Source organism: Ruditapes philippinarum, unplaced genomic scaffold (genome assembly GCF_026571515.1).
Source record: "Ruditapes philippinarum isolate M1 unplaced genomic scaffold, ASM2657151v2 ctg894_1_1_1_1, whole genome shotgun sequence".
NCBI lineage: Eukaryota > Metazoa > Mollusca > Bivalvia > Venerida > Veneridae > Ruditapes > Ruditapes philippinarum.
This window is the reverse complement of record NW_026863751.1, coordinates 90,948-112,370: the sequence shown is the minus strand read 5'-3', so window position 1 is coordinate 112,370 and position 21,423 is coordinate 90,948. Positions and strand designations below refer to the sequence as shown.

The window sequence follows — 21,423 nt, the reverse complement described above, 5'->3', positions numbered from 1 at the left end:
TGTTTAACTCTGTTTTCAATATTTAACATGTTAACATCTTTAAAATCAGAAGGAGTTAAACTAGTTCTTGGATGGTAATCTTTTATAAACCTTATGACTTTGTTTTGAGCTACTTGCAGTTTCTTTTTCAGACTTTTATTTAAACTTTCGTACCAGGACGAACAAGAATAGTCAAAATGACATTGGATTAAAGCAGAACAAAGCAATTTTCTACAGTTAAATGATAGACATTTACTGTTTCTGTACAAAAATTTAAGTTTAGTGTTTACTTTAGATATGACTGCATTAACAATTTCTTCTCCAGACAGAAGATTTTCAATTTTCAAACCAAGATATTTGACTGTCTTAGTAGATTCAATAGTGTGACCGTTACAAATAATATTGAACTTATTAATCTTTTAAAATTAAAGTTTTTTCTTTGGACCAAAAATTTCCTACACTGTAAGTGGAGAGAGAGTGTATTATCAACCAGCTAATCTGAACAAGATTCTAGAGCTTTACCTAGCTAATTTCTGTGATATAAAATCAGGATCATGATGAGAAAAAAGTATATAGTGCTGTCATCAGTATATAAAATGAGCTTACACTCAGAATCGATACTGGTGATCATATCATTTACATAGCATAAAAAGAGCAATGGACCTAAAATACTTCCCTGAGGAACACCACAATTTACTATTGATGGAGAAGAAGAAACTCTCCAATATGTACTAATTGTTGCCTGTTATTAAGATAAGATCTAAACCAGTCTGTATTGGTAATTCCCATCAGATGAAGTTTTCCACAAAGAATATTATGATCAACAGTATCGAATGCCTTTTGCAAATCTATCATTATCATTCCAGTAAATAAGCCATTGGAATTATTCAGTCTGATATGATCTAACAAATGTATGAGACAAGTATCAGTTGAATGTGAACTTCTAAAACCAGATTGGTGTTCATACAATATATTATTTTTAACAAGAAATGATTCTAATTGATTATATACAGCTCTTTCTAAAATCTTAGAGATAATACTTAATATACTAACAGGCCTGTAATTGCCCACTTCAAGTGTACTATTTTTCTTATATAATGGTTTCACCCTGGCAAGTTTTAAATCATCAGGGACAAAATTTTCTCTGATGGACATGTTTATTATGAAAGCAACAGGTAATTTTAGAAAACTTGCTCCATCTTTTAAAAATCTTGCAGGTATTCCATCCAGACCTGTACTTTTACAAACATTTAAACTACAAAGTTCTTTAAATACAAAATTTTCTGACACAGTTTTTAAAAAGAATGTTTCACTATGTGAGTTAGAATTGGAGTAAAACTGTTTAATAATAGTGGAATCAAGAGTAAATAAATTCTTGCCAGTCGGCAGTTTTTCTACAAGTTTGGCTGCTACAGTTGTAAAAAATTCATTAAAATGATTTGCAACAGAGACTGGCTCATGTGAATTTTCTCCGTTAATATTTAAAACAATTTTTGTATCAGATTTCTGTTGATTTTTATATCCCAGAGATTTTAAATTCTGCCATAGCTTTTTGGGATAAAATTTGTTTTCTTCAACTTTATTAGAAAAATATTCAGATTTAGCTTTTCTAATGTGTCTTTGTACTTTATTTCTGATTTCACTAAAAACTTTAAAATCTTCCTTGCAGCCATTTTTCTTAAATTTATATAGGTATGAATCTCTTTGTTTAATCATTTCAAAAATTTCAGACGACATCCAAGGTTCAGAAGATTGTTTAAGTTTGATTTCTTTAATAGGAGCAACATGGTTTAAAATTTCCATAAAAATCTCTTTAAAGGCCAACCAGGCTAAATTCACATCATTTGCTAAATAACAAGCATCCCAGTTAGTACTGGTAAGTTTATAGACAAACATTTCTTTGCTATAATTCTTTAAAGATCTAATTTTAACAATATTATGTTTGTTGGAAGGTATTTTCACAGATTTCCTTGTACAAAAAGTAAGAAAATGGTCGCTAACTCCAATAGGAATAGTTCCTGATTGGGAAATTTTATCTTGATGATTACAAAGAACATGATCTAACAAACTACTAGTTGTATCTGTAGTACGTGTTGGTTCAGAAATAATCTGAGACAGGTTAAACATTCTAAGAATATTACAATAATATTTAAAAGAAGAACTTGTTTTTTGTTTAAAACATATGTTAAAGTCTCCTTGAATTATAGTTTCACAGTCAGTTCTCAATTTTGATAAAATCAATTCAAAATTATTTAAAAAATCAGTTTGTTTTGTTATGCAATTGAATATTCATGATTAAAGGCAAGTTTATTTTTCAGAACTTTTGCACAAACAGCTTCTTTGCACTAGAATGAACTTAACAATTTTCACAGTATTTAATTAATGTAGCATTTAACATTCATGACATTCTTATGCTTAATGATGCCTTAATGATTGAAATGCTTAACCAGTTCACTTTTGCAATGTGTTGTCTTAATATTATGATTAATGCTAGACTGCTAGCTAAACTAATTGTACTGCACGACAAGATATTGTGCTATTTTCGTGTCTGGGCAATATCTCGCCTCTACCAAAAGCGAGATTTTGCCCAAAACGAAAATATATCAGAATCAAGCTTTGGCACGTCAATATATTTTGACTAGCTAAACAGCTAAACTTCAGTGAACAGGTTTTGTAATACTGCTAGAACTGTTTGCTGAAGATAACGTAGGAATATCCCCTAAATCATTTACGTCTGATCATTTTCCTCATACATGTAAGAAAACCAAAGTATAAGTTCTATTAATTGTGTTATAAATAGAGAAGTTTTTTCAGTTTTTGTTGTAAACGAAGATTATGCGGAGAAATTTTACATTTTCTTTGCTCATCTTTCAAGATCTCTAAAATACGATTTTTCGGCGATTTTTTTAATTTATAATTTTTCAATTTCATTTATTTCAATAAATTAGACTGGAAGAAAGATATTATAAACACCAATCACTTCCCAGGCAAATATCACTTTAAAATTATGAAGATTTTCGTAAATTCTGTTGATAATTTAAAGCATGACTGAAGCCATGCCGTAAACAATTTACGCACTGATCGAATAACTACAACCATCTGTCTTTTTCCCCTGATAAGATACGATCCTCGACTGTAAGTCATGTTGTATATAATTATGTGCTTTTAATATTTACAAAAAAAAAAACTAGTAAATTATTCTTTAAATTTCTCTTTCATTTAATGTATCCAAGATTTGAATTTCATAACTTTTATCACAGATGGACTTAGTCTAGATATTACGACTGCAAGACAGACCGATTTTATAATCTGTTATTTCATTTGCTATCAACTTACAATACGTTGCGCTAGAACAAAGCAAGGCGTCATTCATTTCTGTATGGCTTTCTGCGCGTGAAATAATTATTTCCCTGCTCTGGACAAAATTTGACCGCTGTGGACAAAAGGATCTGCATGACTTTCTGTCATTAAACTATTGGCTACTTCAATTCTTGTTGTACCGGAAGGAATGGGAAAAAAGCGCACTTTGATGGCACTTGTTTTTAATTTCTTTTTTCTATTCAATATGATTACAAAATATCTTGAATTAAATCACAACCGGGTAAACGAATACTAGGTACTTTGGACCATGCTTTAATTTTCTTTGAAATTTTTTTTGATATTTAAATGTTTCTGTCGGGATAAAAAAAGAGAGCGCGCAGTTACTTATTTTGTAAACAAGTCGTTCTATTATAGCTAGGCACATTCATAGAATCTGCCTGTTATTTATTTGTTTATTTAAAGATATTTTTATTTTGATAATACTGATCATATATGTGGAATGAAAATGTAAGGACTGTTATAATTTTTTTATGTCAATTAATTATTGTGCTGAAATTTTTGTCGGAGGGATCTTCCGGGTTTTCGCGGTTAAAAATATGTGATTTTTTCGGCGACAAGCGTACGAGAATATAATTTTTAAATATATATTCATCACCAGTGGTTTCTAAATCTAAATGAATTCAAAATATTTACTAACACCTTTAAAAATGTTTATGATATATAGCGCTTTTGTATGTGTTTACCGCGTGCAGCCTCCTCGGGTGTACGTACATGTTTAAATGAAAACAAACGTTTTCATTGGTTATCACGTTCGCTGTTTACATTTCAGCGACAGGTACAATTTTAAAGTTTTTTAGGTAATTTAAGTTATTTTTCGTCATTTTATGATTCTTTTAAGGACAATGTATGGTTTATATCAACAAATTTACATGCCAGTGTGAAAATTTTCATGTTGCAGTGAAAAAATTGAAATTTTGCTCAGCTCGATTTCCGACACAGTTTTGATCGTAACTGGTTGAGACGTAAAGACAGACATCTATGAAATATCAGATTATAAAATCGGTCTGTCTTGCCGTCGAAATATTGAGACTAGCTGAAGCCAATCCCATATCAAAAATCAACAAGCACTGTGAAAGATTTATGTCCTGTTGTCATTTACATATTTGCATTATCTGGATAAAAGCTGTTCTAATATGAATAAGGCAAGGCCTCAAAGCCAGCTCCTTGTACAGTCTATGAATTGGGAAGTGGTTAAAATAATAATTCATTTTAATTTTACAATATCTGTTTTAAAAGTGTCATTTGGCATATTGTGCACTGCTCCCGTTTATTCTGGTTCTCTATCCTATAATGGTTCACATTGAAGTGCGCAGGAGACCAGTTAAAGCATCCGTTTTCAATCAGAATACCTTGACTTTTATCCTATCTTGTATTAGTTGTAAGTTGAAAAGTTGCTATTGACCATAATAGACCATTACCCATAATTTCTGGCGAAAGTTTTCAAAACCATCACTATCTTGCAGGCTTGCTTATACAGTTAATGAGTTAGTTAGATCACAGGAACTTAAAATTCTGTCAATAATAGCTGTAAAAGTCAGATTTTATATATATACTAGGTATGGATTTTTTTTAAATCTGGCTTTTCTGCTACTATTGACAGAATTTCAAGTTCCTGTGGACCACAGGAACTTGAAATTCTGTCAATAGTAGCAGAAAAGCACAGTGGTTAGAACTTAGATATATACTTTGCATACTTCAGTCTAATTTTTTATAAAAAAAAGGTTAGATTGACGGAATAATGCCTCAAAGTTTATCAGTGTGTTTACATTTCATAATATTTTCCACCATTGCTACCCTAATCATCATGTGACTTGCCAGAATTTAAGTACGGATACCTTTGCATGACATTTTTGTGACCCAAACTTTTATGCTATTTTTAATTTGAAGTCCTTCAAGATTTCATTTGAAAGCAGACTCCATATTCTATCTATCTACATTGTATCTTCCATTAATGCCAAACCCCTCGCGAGGACGTAGACATGACTAGACAAGTCACTGCAGAGACAGCTATGAGATACAAGGGAATCCAGGAACCAGTCCCTAGCTCTTATTGAATAGACCCCTTGGTTCTTTTACATGCCCAGTGTATAGCACTGTCAGAGTCTGATACATGCACATTACCTGGATTTCTTACCAGTACACCTCTGGTTAGGTGGGAAAAACTGAAAGTGTCTCTGAAAAATCCTAAGGGTGTTACCTAGGATCAAACATGGGACCTAAGGAGTGACAGCCAGTGGTTTAACCAACTGAGCTATCACGCCACCAACATATTCTTGATATTGGTAGAAAATCTCTAGTTGGGTACATGATGTCATTGAAGTCTCATTCTATACCGCCTCTGTGGTCAAGGGGTTAGAGTTGATGACTTCTAATCCAGTTACCTCTCTGGTGTGGGTTCGATCCCCAGGAGATGCTTTGGTAGTTTAGCGTGGAGGAAGGTTGTCTAGTACTGGTGTAACTCTCCAGGAACGATGGTTAGGAAACTACCCGCCTATATGACCGAAATACTGTTGGGAAAAGGCGTAAAATGAAACAAACAAACAAAATTTTTAAAGAAAACATAGATTCAGAATTGATTTGTTTACCAAAGGGTAATTTTTATTTTACCCAAATTTGACAAATAAGGGTGATTTTAATAGTTATTTGTACTAGGGCTGTCATTGAATATCGCAATATTCATCATCCCATACAATATTATTATATCAATACACACTTTCAAATATCGATACAAGCTAAAATTTATTTATTTCTGTTAGTGAATATACAATGTACCTCTCTATTTTGCCTTAAAAGAGAAGTCATTTTTTCCAGTTTTCTTGGCTAACTTGATCTTCAAATGTCAGTGACAAAAATAACAGGAAAAAACAAACTTTCTGATAGTTTATACTATTTGTAATGTCTTATACAAGCATGCATAATACCATGATCCCAATTTATAACACATATTTAAATGTTTTCATTGTATCTACTGTCAAAGTCGATATTTTGATATATCGTCGATATTTGTCTCTCGCATGGATCCTGATCAGACTGCTCGAAGCGCAGGCTGGTCTGGATCCATGCTGGTAGCAAACCCATTATGTTGGTTTTGTCGTGATGCGGCTCATATCATAAATTTATATTTCAGGTGATTTACCATGAAGGTGGTGTCAGTTGTTGACGTTACTACCCCTGGGGTGACTGCCCCTGGGGTCACACCTGATCCAAAAAATGTGAACCCATTAACCTTGCTGACAAACAGAAAAACAGCTTTGGAAGAAATTGATAAGGCTTGTAAAGGGTAAATTTTGAAATGATGTTTTATTTAAGTTTTTCTTTCTGAAGTTTCAAATAGAACTTTTATCAATATATATACTGTGAATCAATTACCAGGGAAAAAGGCGTAATTTTTTTTAATTTGAGGAATACAGTGATATTTTATTAGCATAATGCATGTTTATTTTACCTGCATTTATATGCTGTATGTCCTACATATTGTGGATTAAAATCCAAGTACTTGTATTTGATGGTAATGAAATTTAATTTTAACTCGTTATTTATTTTATGTTGTGTATCAGTATGTTTAAGAAATTTACTCAAATAAAACCATTTATTTTATTGTTTGAACAGACATTAGAGAATACATGCACAAATGATTCATTAATATTAATTTTTAGCTCGACTATTCGATAAGAATAAGTAGAGCTATTGTAGTCACCCGAGCGTCGGCGTCGGCATCGGCGTAACCACTTATGTTAAAGTTTTTGTAATACCTCAAATATTTTCAAAGTCCATTGACATATGGCTTTGAAACTTTGCACACTTTTTTACCATCATGACCCCAACCTGTAGACAGGAGGAGGTAACTCTATCAAGCATTTTGACAGAATTATGCCCCTTTTTCGACTTAGAATTTACATTAAAGTTTTTGTAATATTATACCTCAAATATTTTCAAAGTCCATTGACATATGGCTTTGAAACTTTGCACACTTGTTCACCATCATGATCCCAACCTGTAGACAGGAGGAGATAACTCTATCAAGCATTTTGACATAATTATGCCCCTTTTTCGACTTAGAATTTACGTTACAGTTTTTGTAATACCTCAAATATTTTCAAAGTCCATTGACATATGGCTTTGAAATTTTGCACACTTGTTCACCATCATGACCCCAACCTGTAAACAGGAGGAGGTAACTCTATCAAGCATTTTGACAGAATTATGCCCCTTTTTCGACTTAGAATTTACGTTAAAGTTTTTGTAATACCTCAAATATTTTCAATGTCCATTGTCATAAGGCTTTGAAACATGTTGAAATTTTATTCTCTTCTTTGACAGCATAATAGGACTCTCTCAAATGCCTATAACTGTGATATGGATTTAAAGCAAAATTTTGCTTTTTCTTTACTGAGAAAATTTTAATCAAGGCTTTTTTTACTATCAAGCACTAAGAATAGTCGAGCATTGCTTTCCTACCGACAGCTCTTGTTCACTTTGATATATAAATATCAAGAGTGAATGGAACAGGCAGTAAATTTGCTACAATGTAGTCCAGTCATAATGAGAATATGTTGAAAATACACATGTAAAGACAACAAAACTCCATTTTATTTTTCTTGCGAAGATCATCAAAATAGGTGATGTTTAAGATCCACTTGTAAAGTATCATAATCTTATGTATTTATGTATTTTTAGTCCCTTGAAGTGTATATAACTATCAGATGATACACAGAACCCATTTCGATACTTAAAAGTATAAGCTGATATTATGAAAATAGTTTCATCATTTGTTTTCATTGCAGTATTGAAGCTTCATTGGAAAATATCCAGTTTCAAAAACTTGATTTTGGTGAGACCCAGATACTGGACACATTCTACAACGCAGATGTTGTTATTGTTGATATGACCATTGCAACACAACAGTCATCTTTGTTTTACCATGTTGGTGTTAGACAGAGTATGGGAATGAAATATAATGTTGTCATAGCAAATGATACAGATCCAGAGTTGACAGTCTCTCTGAGGGTAAGTGTGATTTTTTTGTCAATGAAAACCCTATACATGTTGTATTGTATTATGGTTAAATTGACTATTGTCAGATCTTTAAGAATGACTCACATCTGTGTTGTGGTGTTCCCTACATTTACTCTGTCGATGAAGCAGTATATGTTAATATTATGAAAATCAAACTCACCATTTCATAAACTAAACAATTCTATGCAAAGCAAAACAGCAATATTTTGTTAAAGATACATTTTTTTGCACTGATACAAATTTTTTGCACTATATTGTCTAATGACTGCGCCAACTAACACTTACCTTCGAAAAATACTGAAGCTTATTTTTGCTCTCATTGCTTTAAGAGCAAAATATTTATGAAATTTTTTTTTAACATAATTGCACTGGACAAAAGTAAAGTAGTTTATTAAGAAAATAGTTTAGTTTAAGACTTCACTTAACAGTTTGAAAAATAGTTGAGCTTACCTACCAGTAGTCTAACTAGTGTTGATTTGGTTTTACTATGGTTTTGCTAGCAACTTCATCTCCTATAAATATATTAACTGTCTGCTGGTGTCAATTAAATCTATCCATGCAACCAGTGCAGACCAAGATCTGCTCGTTTTACTATTCAGTACTTCTTTAGTACTTATTTTGAAATTTCCCCTAAAAATGATGAAGAGTTTTGTCCAGATTGAAAAAATGGACAAGTTCATTTCAGATATTTAGCATAATAAGGGTTAAAGGTAATAACTTTACTCAATAAATGCATTTGGGTTTCTAGTTTAATAGGTCTCTAACTCTGGCAATGGATTTAGGGATGTTGGCTTATACATTTGCCCTTGTTTGACAGTCACACTGTCCTGTTGTCTGCCCCTTGACTGTCAGTGCAGTGGAATGTGGGGGCATCTGTGTCCTATGAACACATTGATTCCAGTCTGTTAACATGGAAACATTCTTCATAAGGGTTTTGCAAACAATTTTGTCCCCTCAAGTAACTGAAATAAAAAATATATGCTCATTTTTGCAAATATGTCTTTTAGGTCATAAATTTACTGACTAAAAGCCATATCTCATGTAAGGATATAATTAAGATAAGACCTTTTCGTGAACTTAAAACATTTTATATGCCTCATATTGTAACCATCAACCTCTGAGAATAGTCCATTGTCCTGTCTGTGTGACAGCTCTAGCTGATAAATATGTTTACCATTTATTTGTTCATAAGGTAATCTGGCTTATGTTGAAATTTGCTTGAACTAACCGTTGTAATCTATTTTGGTTTTATTTTGGAGTTTCTGCTTTTTTTGTCATTTGAATGGAATTATAATATGGTACAGGAATGAGTGTTGGTTCAACACTAAAATTATTCAACAAGTTCAATAAAGTTTTTTATGAACTATTCTGTTTATCACATACCCAACATAAAAACAGTTTACAGTTAAAAAGAATATTTTGTTATTGACATGCTTATAATGTAACTCTTAACATTTAATGTACAAGTTGTATTTGATAAAAGAGTATTTGATAAAGACCTTCGAAAAGTTTCAAAACTTGTCAATTGGTGTGGATAAATAAGTCTTGAAACTCTTCATGATACTTATGAAACACACCCAAGTAAATGTAAGCAATGTTAGTGTAAAGTATATGACGTCACATCAGAACATATGCATGGTCTTGTCATATCTATTTTACGGAGATTGCAAAAACAGCATGGGTATGTGATAAAGCATTATGCAACAGAATAAAGCATGAATTTAAACTTATTTTATTTTTTTATTAATCAGTATTCGCTATCAGCAGATCATAAAAATCGGTCGTTACATCATCATCAGGTTTGAAATGAATGCACTTATAAATGTAGATGCCTATATTTGGTGAAAGCAATTAATGAAAACAGATGTCTGACTAATTGGTGTTTATATAGTTTTAATAACTTTTCTTATCCTCTATATTGCTTTAAATACAAGTAATCCAGACTAGATTTTTTTTTTATCTCTAACCCATTACTTCATGAGCATTTTGTGAAAAATGGCTGTTTTCATTGAAAAGTCTCCCGTTACAAGTTCAAATTGTTATAATACTATAAAAACTGCTTCAACACTAATCAAACTTGGCACAAATGTTGACTGGACCATTGCCCTTGCAACAACATGCTCAGGCTTAAATTTTCTGTAACCATGGCAACGAGGGGACATCTCAAAATTGCCAAAAATCACTATTTTGCGTTGATTTTTTCCATCAAAATTGATTTCAAAGTGCTGCAACTTCTCAATGGATTGAGATAGAGTCAAATGCTTTTTCAGCGTTGGTTACATGTTACCTTATGATCAATCTGGGGTCATTTACAGCCTCTCACAAGTCCAAAATTTTCTTGGCGATGAGGGGGACTCTGTCCCCCTTCAAACCCCCCACGAAAAAAAAAAAACCGCGCCGAAAAAGAGGTCACTTTTTTTAACAACATTTCTCAAACAAAAACAAGTGTTTGCGGCCTAAATAAGGCATTTTTTCATCATTTGAGACAACAAAAAGGGGGGGGGGTGAAAAAGGCGTTAAAAGGCGTGTATATGAAGTAATGGGTTAAGCACTATTAAATATTGTGTAGTTTTACAAACTGGCTGCCATTACTGACTTATCATAGTAATGCATGGGAATGTTTGTAAGATGTCTGCTCACATTTTCTGTACTCAGCCATGTATGTAGCTAATACCTCATGCTTTTAACACATATCTATATTCAGCAGCTATATGCATAAATTATCCCTAGCTGAACAATTCTAAAGGGGGATATTAAAAGGTCATTGTCCCATCTGTCTGTCTGGATGCAGATATTAGAATGTCTCTGTGAAATTTGTTTGAACTCGGCAGGAAGGTTTATATGAATATGAATTGAGATTAAGAAGTTCCATAAAAATTCACCGAGGTGTTTATGAGTCATGGCCCTTTGTTACTGAAAAAATGGTAGTTTATAAAGGAAAATATGTGCATAAATGTTTATTGTAATAAGGAAATAGTATTCATCAAATTTTCTCAAAATATTTTTGTGAATTTTTGAGTTATGGCCCATTGAAGATTTAATATATGCATTTTTTAAAAGCAAATTATGCCTACCTCAATGATGATGTACTAGATTTTAATATTTCTTAGTTTGAATATATACATGTAGTAAAGTATGGAAATGATTGTTATCAAATTTTATTGAAGTCTGTTTGTGTTTTATTGGAAAAATGGCCCTTTATAACTTAAATCTGTATATTCACATAAACCGCGGCGCAGGAGTGTAATAAAGCCATTTAATAAAAACGATATTACACTAGACAATATTACACTAGTGTAATAACACTTTGACGTCACGTCATTTGCACTATAAACATAGCGTTAAAGCGCGCTAATATCAGCGTTACACTATAGGCTCGTCAAAGAAAAATGACTTTTGTTAACAGTTTACCGTTCTTATTTTATATATGTGATAAATAGAATATTATATTCGTGTAGATTCAATACTAAATTTATTGAACTCGTTGAATAAAACAATATTATGCTCGCCAGAGGCTCGCATAATATGATTTTATTCAACTCGTTCAATAAATTTAGTATTAAACCTACACTCATTCAATATCCTCTATATATTCCTTAATATTCTATCCAGATTCAGTATTCACTTTATAAGTTATTATTCAAGATTTATATTCAATGTTTAATGAATTTTAATTAATATCATAATCCATAGTTAACTTGTTCAATATCGTTTTTGTTGCTTTAGAGTAGACAGTTTTTTTTAAGCAAATATTTCTCTCCATGGCCATATAATAGAATAGTGGGGATACAGCATTTATATAGTCCACCATATGTTCTACATAAATTATCTTTCAAAATGTATAATTATGTAACTGTAATGTTTTAGACTTTAGGAAGTGATTACATGAAATCTTTTGTTAGAACTTTAATTGACATACATACAGTGTATTCTTATATCTTACAATTAGCATTGCTAAATAAATCTGAATTAATATTCAAATTATGTCCATACTTGGTTTAATTGGATTCAATGAATTTTATGATTTGAGTATATTAAAATTTGCATGTTTTTACTACATTTTAACCCCAAAATTGTATTTAATCTTAAGACATTTATTTAGTTCTGTACTTTGAATAAATCACCATATTCTGAAATATATAATACTTAAAAGCTTTAATCAAGTTAGTTTTATCATAAAAGGGAGGATATCAGTTCTACAAGTTTGCTTGTTAGATATGAAATGCATTTTGACCTTATTGATATATCATTATTTGTTCTTTTACAATAGACAAACAGACAGACAGACAGACAGACAGGCATATACTTTTATTTACAGTCAGGTTCTACAGTACATATACATGAGAACATGATATATTCACTTTTTATTTGTGAAAAAATGTTTGAGTGAATATCTTACAGTAAATGCCTTTCAGCCTCGAGTATCTTGAAAACATATATTCTCTTAAAAACAAAGCTTCATGTATATGTTTATTAATGTTGTAAATAAGACTTGTTGTTATGGTTTCATTTGACATCAGAGTATGTTGATATTAGCGACAGAGATGGTCAGAAAATGTCAATAGTCTTGGGATATGAAAGGTTATATTATTAATATAAGATACGCAGTACAGAAGAGTGTAATAATACCCCAGTTTAATCAGTTTAAAGCTGATCATCACAGCATTCATTAACTTGCTATGTTTTATTATCATACTTCAGCAGCAATCTTTATAAATTACAGAAAAAATAGAATTAAAGAATAGCACATTATAACTGAAGTGTTTACCAGTACTGTAAAATCATTATTATTCGTGGGGCACGAATTTTCGTGGTTTTCGTGGGTAGGGCAATCCACGAATTTAAGATCCGACGAAATTTTATCCCAGCAAATACTTCTTACCCAGTCTCTGTTCTGTATAATTATTACAAACATGCGTCAGCTCTTTTTCGGCCGATTTACGTGCAATGGACGTTTATACATACATCTAATCAAGGTTAGTGACAGATTAAATCCGTTTGCAATATTTAAGAAAGTTGAAAGAAAACTCGATTATATGTCCTCAATTTACTGTCACAAATGTCGGTCGCATATACACACTTGATCATTGTAGTCTACTTGATTGTGTCAACAAGAATACTTGACATAGTCGAGTAAATATGGGAACCATGGCAATGCAATTATTAACGCTTATAAAAATTGTCAGTTTGCTCTTATTAATTTTAAAAAAGTCTTTGATATTTATGTCGTAAGTACACAAAACTATAAAAAAAAAAATATAATATGATCGCTACACAGATGAATTGTACAATTTTTGGTCGTTTTTAAATGATCCTGTTTAAATCAATTTTGATCTGTATTAGTGCGGATGCTATTCCATAAACATCAAAGACGCCACAGACTTTTACTAGATCCATACATCCTCGTGTTATTTACTTAGATTAATTTATATGCATGTAAATTTACACAGTCGCTGTGACGTTGCGTGTAGTTACTGTCAAATATGGTAAGACCAATTCTGGGTGTAAACTTTTTTAACTGGCTGGTTAAAACGTGTCGGGTATCGTATAAATTATGCGATGTTTACATCAGAGAATTACAGGGGCAGTGTGTCCAATGGAGGTGCATATCATGTCACATAAATCAATTATCGGCAGTAACTGTTCTATATTAGAGCAATGCCCAGAGGCAAGGATTAAATTTATTGACAAGCGCTGTGTGACACGTAAAGATATGTACTTGCTGTAAGTAAAAATGTTCGGCTATTGAATTAAAGATTTTATTGCATTATGTTACCGATTATTTTTACAAGAAAATGAAAATCCACGAATTAAAAAACCCACGAAAATGCCCGTTTTGATAAAACCACGAAATTTCATGCCCACGAATATAAGTGAATTCGCAGTATGTTATTTAATCAGAAAATCTAGATTCAATGGAAATTTTTGGTTTGATTGTTTAATTCTGGAAAAAAAATACTACTTTAAAAATAATATTGGTCTCAGCAGTGTTTATTGGCTATTTAACACTGGTTTGGAGTTTTGATGCTTAGATAGTGACCACAAAGGCCGTATTGTATTCTAACATGACTATATTTTCATGTGAAGATTATTTCTACTGCTGATTTTTGTATTGGGCTGTTCTTTATAGCACCCTACCGTCACTAAGGTATTAAAGTTAAACAAAAGGAATAACAAGTGCACCTACTGTCACTAAGTTACAAAAGTTTATCTAACAAGAAAAATAAGAAAAAAGTTTCACCTTATTTTCTCATGTATTTTTAGCTCACCTGTCACAAAGTGACAGGGTGAGCTTTTGTGATCGCTTTTTGTCCGTCGTCCGTCCGTCCGTCGTTCGTCCGTCCGTAAACTTTTACTTTAAATGACATCTCCTCATAAACCACTAAGCCAATTTCATCCAAACTTCACAGGAATGTTCCTTTGGTGGTCACCTTTAAAAATTGTTCAAAGAATTTAATTCCATGCAGAACTCTGGTTGCCATGGCAACCAAAAGAAAAAACTTTAAATATCTTCTTTTAAAAAACCCAAAGAGCTAGAGCTTAGATATTTGGCATAAAACATCTTCTAGTGAGTGTCTACCAAGTTTGTTCAAATAAAAGCCCTGGGGTCAAAATTGGCCCCGCCCCCAGGGGTCATTGATTTTCCCTATATGCATATAGTAAAAACTTAAAAAATCTTCTTTTAAAAGAACCCATAGAGCTAGAGCTAAGATATTTAGCATGAAACATCTTCTAATGGGTGTCTACCAAGTTTGTTCAAATAAAAGCCCTGGGGTCAAAATTGGCCCGCCCCAGGGGGTCATTGATTTTCCTATATGCATATAGTAAAAACTTAAAAAATCTTCTTTTAAAGAACCCAAAGAGCTAGAGAGCTAAGATATTTAGCATGAAACATGTTCTAATGGGTGTCTACAAAGTTTGTTCAAATAAAAGCCCTGGGGTCAAAATTGGCCCCGCCCCGGGGGTCATTGATTTTCCTAATATGTGTATAGCAAAAACTTAAAAAATCTTCTTTGAAAAAACCCATATAGCTAGAGTTTAGAAATTAAGCTTTAAACATCTTCTAGTGAGTGTCTACAAAGTTTGTTCAAATAAAAGCCCTGGGGTCAAAATTGGCCCCCGCCCCAGGGGGTCATTGATTTTCCCTATATGCATATAGTAAAAACTTAAAAAATCTTCTTTTAAAGAACCCAAAGAGCTAGAGCTAAGATATTTTGCATGAAACATGTTCTAATGGTTGTCTACAAAGTTTGTTCAAATAAAAGCTCTGGGGTCAAAATTGGCCCCGCCCCGGGGGTCATTGATTTTCCTTATATGTGTATAGCAAAAACTTAAAAAATCTTCTTTGAAAAAACCCAAATAGCTAGAGTTTAGATATTAAGCATGAAACATCTTCTAGTGAGTGTCTACCAAGTTTGTTCAAATAAAAGCCCTGGGGTCAAAATTGGCCCCGCCCCAGGGGGTCATTGATTTTCCCTATATGCATATAGTAAAAACTTAAAAAATTATTCTTTTAAAGAACCCAAAGAGCTAGAGCTTAGATATTTAGCATGAAACATGTTCTAATGGGTGTCTACAAAGTTTGTTCAAATAAAAGCCCTGGGGTCAAAATTGGCCCCGCCCCGGGGGTCATTGATTTTCCTTATATGTGTATGGCAAAAACTTAAAAAATCTTCTTTGAAAAAACCCAAATAGCTAGAGTTTAGATATTAAGAATGAAACATCTTCTAGTAAAGTGTCTACCAAGTTTGTCCAAATAAAAAGCCCTTGGGTTTAAATTGGCCCTGCCAAAGGGGGGGGGGGGGGGGGGCGGAGGTCATTGTTTTTCATTATATGTGTGTAGTAAAAACTTAACATCATGAAACATCTTCTAATGGGTGTCTTCCAAGTTTGCTCAAATAAAAGCCCTGGGGTTTAAACTGGCCCGCTCCGGGGGCCTATATACAGGTGAGCGACCTCAGGGCCATCATGGCCCTCTTGTTATATCAATTTTTCAAAATTTTGAAGTTTGTGTCAAACTGAATTGTATTGTGTTTACACAGTTATATGCATTCTAGATAAATCAATCTTCATCCCCTACCCATGTCATTTTAAAATGATGTCATTCTGGTGCCTTTATAAACTAGTTGCATGCTTAGGATGATGTCATTATGCTGTTTACAAATTGACATAGAGTATTCTAATATTATAAATTATACCAACTGATATTGATCAAACCTTTGGCATTAGTGTATGTTAGATGTTATCTTAGTATTGCATGAAAAGAGAAAATAATAAGAACGGAAGATATCAATAAAAATGTGTTATTATCGTTGCCTAAAAGACTTTGTTTGTTCATCTTATCTTATCGGAAGGAGAACACATAAAAAAGAACAGCTGCATCTAACCAGTGTTAACAAGTTTTTTTGTTTTTTTTTCTTTGTGCAAAGTGACAAAGTTACAAGGCATGTTAGAATTAGCATTTTCTAAATGAGTCTGATTATAAGTCTTATCTGTGTGATTTATAGAAAAAGGCCATAGCTGTCAACGAAAATCATACTATATTATCTGTTTTAAATAGTCTTGTGAGAAAATTGTGACAAGAGGAAGATGATGACAGAAGTGTCTGTAGGGGAGGTAAAGGTTGTTGATTTCAAACCACTTAAATACTATTAATTTGTATGCACCAATACTGGAACATGTCTGTAAATTATACTCTCTTTTAGGTAGAGAAATTATATTGTATCAGCTTTTTATTAAAAGCCAGAATCATTCTAATAAACAAATGTGTTTCAAGTTTGCAGTATACATTTAATTTAACAGTTGCACAAAAATGTTTTGATATTTTCAGTTATCTTGTGGCACGGGTGTTGTGTTTTTCCCCTACACAAGGGACGCTAATGGCACCATCATAGTACAGGATGGGACAGTGGCCTACAATGATGTGTGTATACATCCAGAAAATGGACCTTCATTGTTGAATAAACTGAAGAAATACCTCAGTGATGTAGATGATGAAAGTGTGTAAGTGGTCAAAACACCTGTATTTATTTTTACATTGCACTTAATATTTGAGTAAACATTAGTTGATGATGACAAGCTATGGCACCAGTGTATAATTACTGCTTAGCTGATCTACATATCTGTGCGTTCTCTTAGCTTTACTTAATTAGCTAACCAGCACAGTATGTTAAAGAAAAATGGAACTTAAGATATCAATAGACATGGTAGATGTTTTGTTTTGTTTTAAGAAAAGGGGCAAATGCTCTGTTTTCATGTTTTTTATTTGTTTTGTTTTTTATGATTAAAGAAATCCTTTTTTGGCAGTGATTTTTCTCAGTTAATTGGGAATAGGCCTATGCTTCTTGATTTTGGGAAACATAATCACTAAAATTGCTAATTTTGGGAGTAAAAAAGCAGGTGTAAGTTCAGATTTTTGGGAAAACTGCACAATTTTTAAGAAAATTTCAAATGGGAAGAGGTCTTTTATAGGAGTTTGTTATATAAGCCCAGAAAATCACTGTTGTGGACTTCCAAAATGTACATGTATAAAGTTTGCCTCTTCAGTAGATGATCCAAGTATTTTATGAATTAACATGTGTTGATTTTATTGTCAATTCTATTGTTAAATTTTGTCTTTTTAGGACTCATTTGAAAGAAAGATTTCTGGCTGACTTAAGAAAAGCTCGTGAGCATTATAAGGGTGAAGATCTTGTAAAGGTTTGTGGAAATTCTTTTCATGAAGAAACAAACATTTCATGTACAGCTTTTATTTTATCCACTTTTCTAGATTTTAATTGTTCTTTTCTCATCTCAGTGTCTATATGCTTATAGCTTCCAACACAATCAAACGAAAATAAATTTTGTTTAAACTATAAATGGCTTTAACGATCTGAAAAAATTGGCATTTTTATGTCTATAGTCTAACAAAAATGGCGAAATTCCGTGCAGTATTATTGTATAACATGGATTGTTTTGGTTTCTGATTATTCATTATCGGTATATCCTTACATACATGTAGATTTATTATAAAATAGTAAAAGAAATGTAATGGCATAAACCAAATAAAATGTATGTTATTGTAGATAATGATTGATATATTTCAGGCATTGCATGGTATGAAACGTAGGTTGGATGACCCACAACTTCTGTCTGTTGATGTTGTAGTTAATCTATTGATCTCATTCAGAGAAATACAGGTAGGTCTTTAAAAAAGAAGCCTTATGCTTGAATCTTTAATTTATATAATTATTTACTAGTTTGTGGTATCGGGGATTGGCAAGTTTTCCTGTAATGTTAGATTGGAGATATTATTTACTCTTCTTTCTTCGTCACTTATTGAAATGAATTATATTGAAATGAGATTGTCATTGCATGTAAAAAGAAATTTATATCAAATGGCATTCATTTTGTAATTATGATTATGAAAAACAGGTCAATAAACTAAGCTTGAAATATACAACCTGACACTTTTCATAAAATAAAAATTCATTGTATACATGTTTAGTGTATATTAATCTGATGCATTACCTGCTTATCTAGCACAACCAAACCAAAATATAGATTTATAATTACATTATGACTGTGTTTCAAATCTATTATGACATTGTTAAAACTATGTTAAGTAATTCTTTAAGATTTTAGTCAAAAACTATATTGAAAAGTATGAAGTTTGTGAATTATAATGGACACTGTTAATATACTTTGGCCTTGAATATTGTAAAGGTGGCGCAACTGTATTTAAGAAATGATGCAGGTTCAATTTTTGTTTGCCCCACCAAATTTGCCAATCAGAACAAGTTTGTGCCAAGGGCTCTAAAGTTGAAGCCAATACTTGTGCAAGGGAGACATGGATGTATGTACATGTATACTATGTATTTTGGGCTGAAGGCCATAGAACACAAATAAAATTATTTAAATTGATCAGTTAATTGTGGGCCAGACACCTGTAAAATATCTTAGCCAGATAAATTTATATGTCACAGATGTAAGATATTCTTACAATAGCCCTATTGTATATCACTTTTAACTTTATAATTGTTGTATATTGACTATATATTTATTTTATTATAGGATTATAACTCTATGGTGAAGCTTGTTGAAGACTTGGACTCTATACCAAACTTGAAGATATCAAGTACTGTAGCAGTACAGAATCTGTATGCATTTGCACTTAACAGGAGGAATAAGGATGGAGACAGAACCAAAGCTTTAAATGTGATATTGAAGGTAAAAAATCATACAATAGCACAGCTTGATATATGTGATATACAATTATTTCTAAGGCCTTACACCCCACTATTTTTGTTACCATACCATTGTATGATATACATATATAGAATCTGTATTCTAGATAGTGGCCTTAATGATGTTTACTGGTCAAACGGAAGTGCCTGCTTGTCACCAAACCAAATATAATTATTTTGATTATGACATTTTACTTGAAACAAACAATCACAAATAATCAGTAAACAAATTACATGTAGGTTATAAAAAGTTATGTTTGAAGTTGAATTTACTTAGTTTTGATTTATAAGACTACAATTTATTTTTTTATTGAAAACTATTGATCTGATAGATAATAATAATGACGATTGTGTTTTAGGTAATAGACACAACAGAAAATCCAGTACCAGATTTGTTATGTTTAGCAGGAAGGATTTACAAGGACTTGTTTATAGAGACAGATTATGAGGATAAATCAGCACTAGAAAATGCTATAAAATGGTTTGTATATTTTGTAGTTGGTCCTTTTTTACCTCTAAAGCAGACCGTTTGACAACATATTGTGGGGATGCAAGTTGGATCTCCTACTACTAATTAATCTTTAAGATGAGACTTGAAAGACCAAGGTCCTGTGTAAGAGTTGTTTGCACCTTGCACATAAAAGCACCAGTTGTTTCTTCTGGAACGAAGTAATTTATGAACCTATTTGCTCCAAAAACTAAGAATTAGTAACAGTCTTTTTGCTTTAGTCAGCCATATGGGTTTCCAGTGGTTACTAGAAATAAACATAAATTACTCTTTTTTTCATCTAAGAACACCACAACCAATCAGGTAAAACATGTTGATTTCTGAGATAGGTAGATAATACTGAAAAATTGTATGTTACATGATTTTTTTATTAAAAAGGGGTTTTAATTATTTTGATAATTTAGCACATTGCAACTGTAATATTGTTAAGATATCTGTAAAGGAAATAATTTTAAAGATGTCTTTATTTACATTGTGTTATGTGACTTAATATGTTTGTATGTGTTTATAGGTACAAAAAGGGATTTGAAATACAGCCCAATGAATATGCTGGAATAAATCTAGCTACTTTACTGGTTATATCTGGGAAAGAGTTCTCTACCTGTAGTGAACTGAAGAGAATAGGTGAGTTTTATATCACAATAATTGTTGCATGTTTTCTTAAAGGCAGGGTTATATAAAATTATGTGCTTATTGTTTACTTTTCATATTTGCCATTTATCTTTAGGATAATTCAAGTAGATTATGCATGGCAGTTTATGGAAATTTATCTCTGTGATGGTTTTAATTTTATATTTCTTTTCTGCTATTTTAGTTGAATTGTTCAGTTATATATATCTTATATTTTGATTTTTATCTTGACTGTTTCATAGAAAAACCCGTGCTATTATGATCGCTGCATTGTTGTTGTTGTCTTGCAAAACATTTAATGTGGCCCATCATTCAAACATTTTAAAAGTTATTAACATGAAACTTTGAATGCATGCTCATCAGGACAAGATCTTGTAGGGGTGTCATTGATAAGGATTTTTGTATCGATATATCGGTAATGAATTATCGGCGATACAGCGATATATCGATTGCCAGGCAAAATTTAGCTTTCAAGTCTTTTTTTAATTTGTTTTAATATGCAGTTATATTTAAACATATGCAAAAAGATAAATAAACTATGAAAAGTGAACAACTTATTTCTTTTTTATCATTATAACTTTTAATGACAACTATAGTGTTTAAAACCTTTCCATTTTACTTCCGTTGTTGTTGCTATCACGTACATGTAGTTACGGATTATGCTAAATCCCGTCCTTGCCCTTC

General features: G+C 31.9%; 1 protein-coding gene across 1 annotated transcript in view; it reads left to right on the top strand.

Moving 5' to 3' along the window:
• The window catches only part of LOC132723228 (mitogen-activated protein kinase kinase kinase 5-like), a 76,416-nt gene that overhangs the window by 1,051 nt on the left and 53,942 nt on the right, over positions 1–21,423 (top strand). The window contains exons 2-9 of the mRNA XM_060707905.1: positions 6,488–6,640; positions 8,145–8,367; positions 17,207–17,379; positions 18,000–18,075; positions 18,462–18,554; positions 19,429–19,584; positions 19,961–20,082; positions 20,621–20,733. Coding sequence (XP_060563888.1) covers positions 6,498–6,640; positions 8,145–8,367; positions 17,207–17,379; positions 18,000–18,075; positions 18,462–18,554; positions 19,429–19,584; positions 19,961–20,082; positions 20,621–20,733 — 1,099 coding nt within the window. The 5' untranslated portion in view covers positions 6,488–6,497. The remainder of the gene's footprint in view (positions 1–6,487; positions 6,641–8,144; positions 8,368–17,206; positions 17,380–17,999; positions 18,076–18,461; positions 18,555–19,428; positions 19,585–19,960; positions 20,083–20,620; positions 20,734–21,423) is intronic.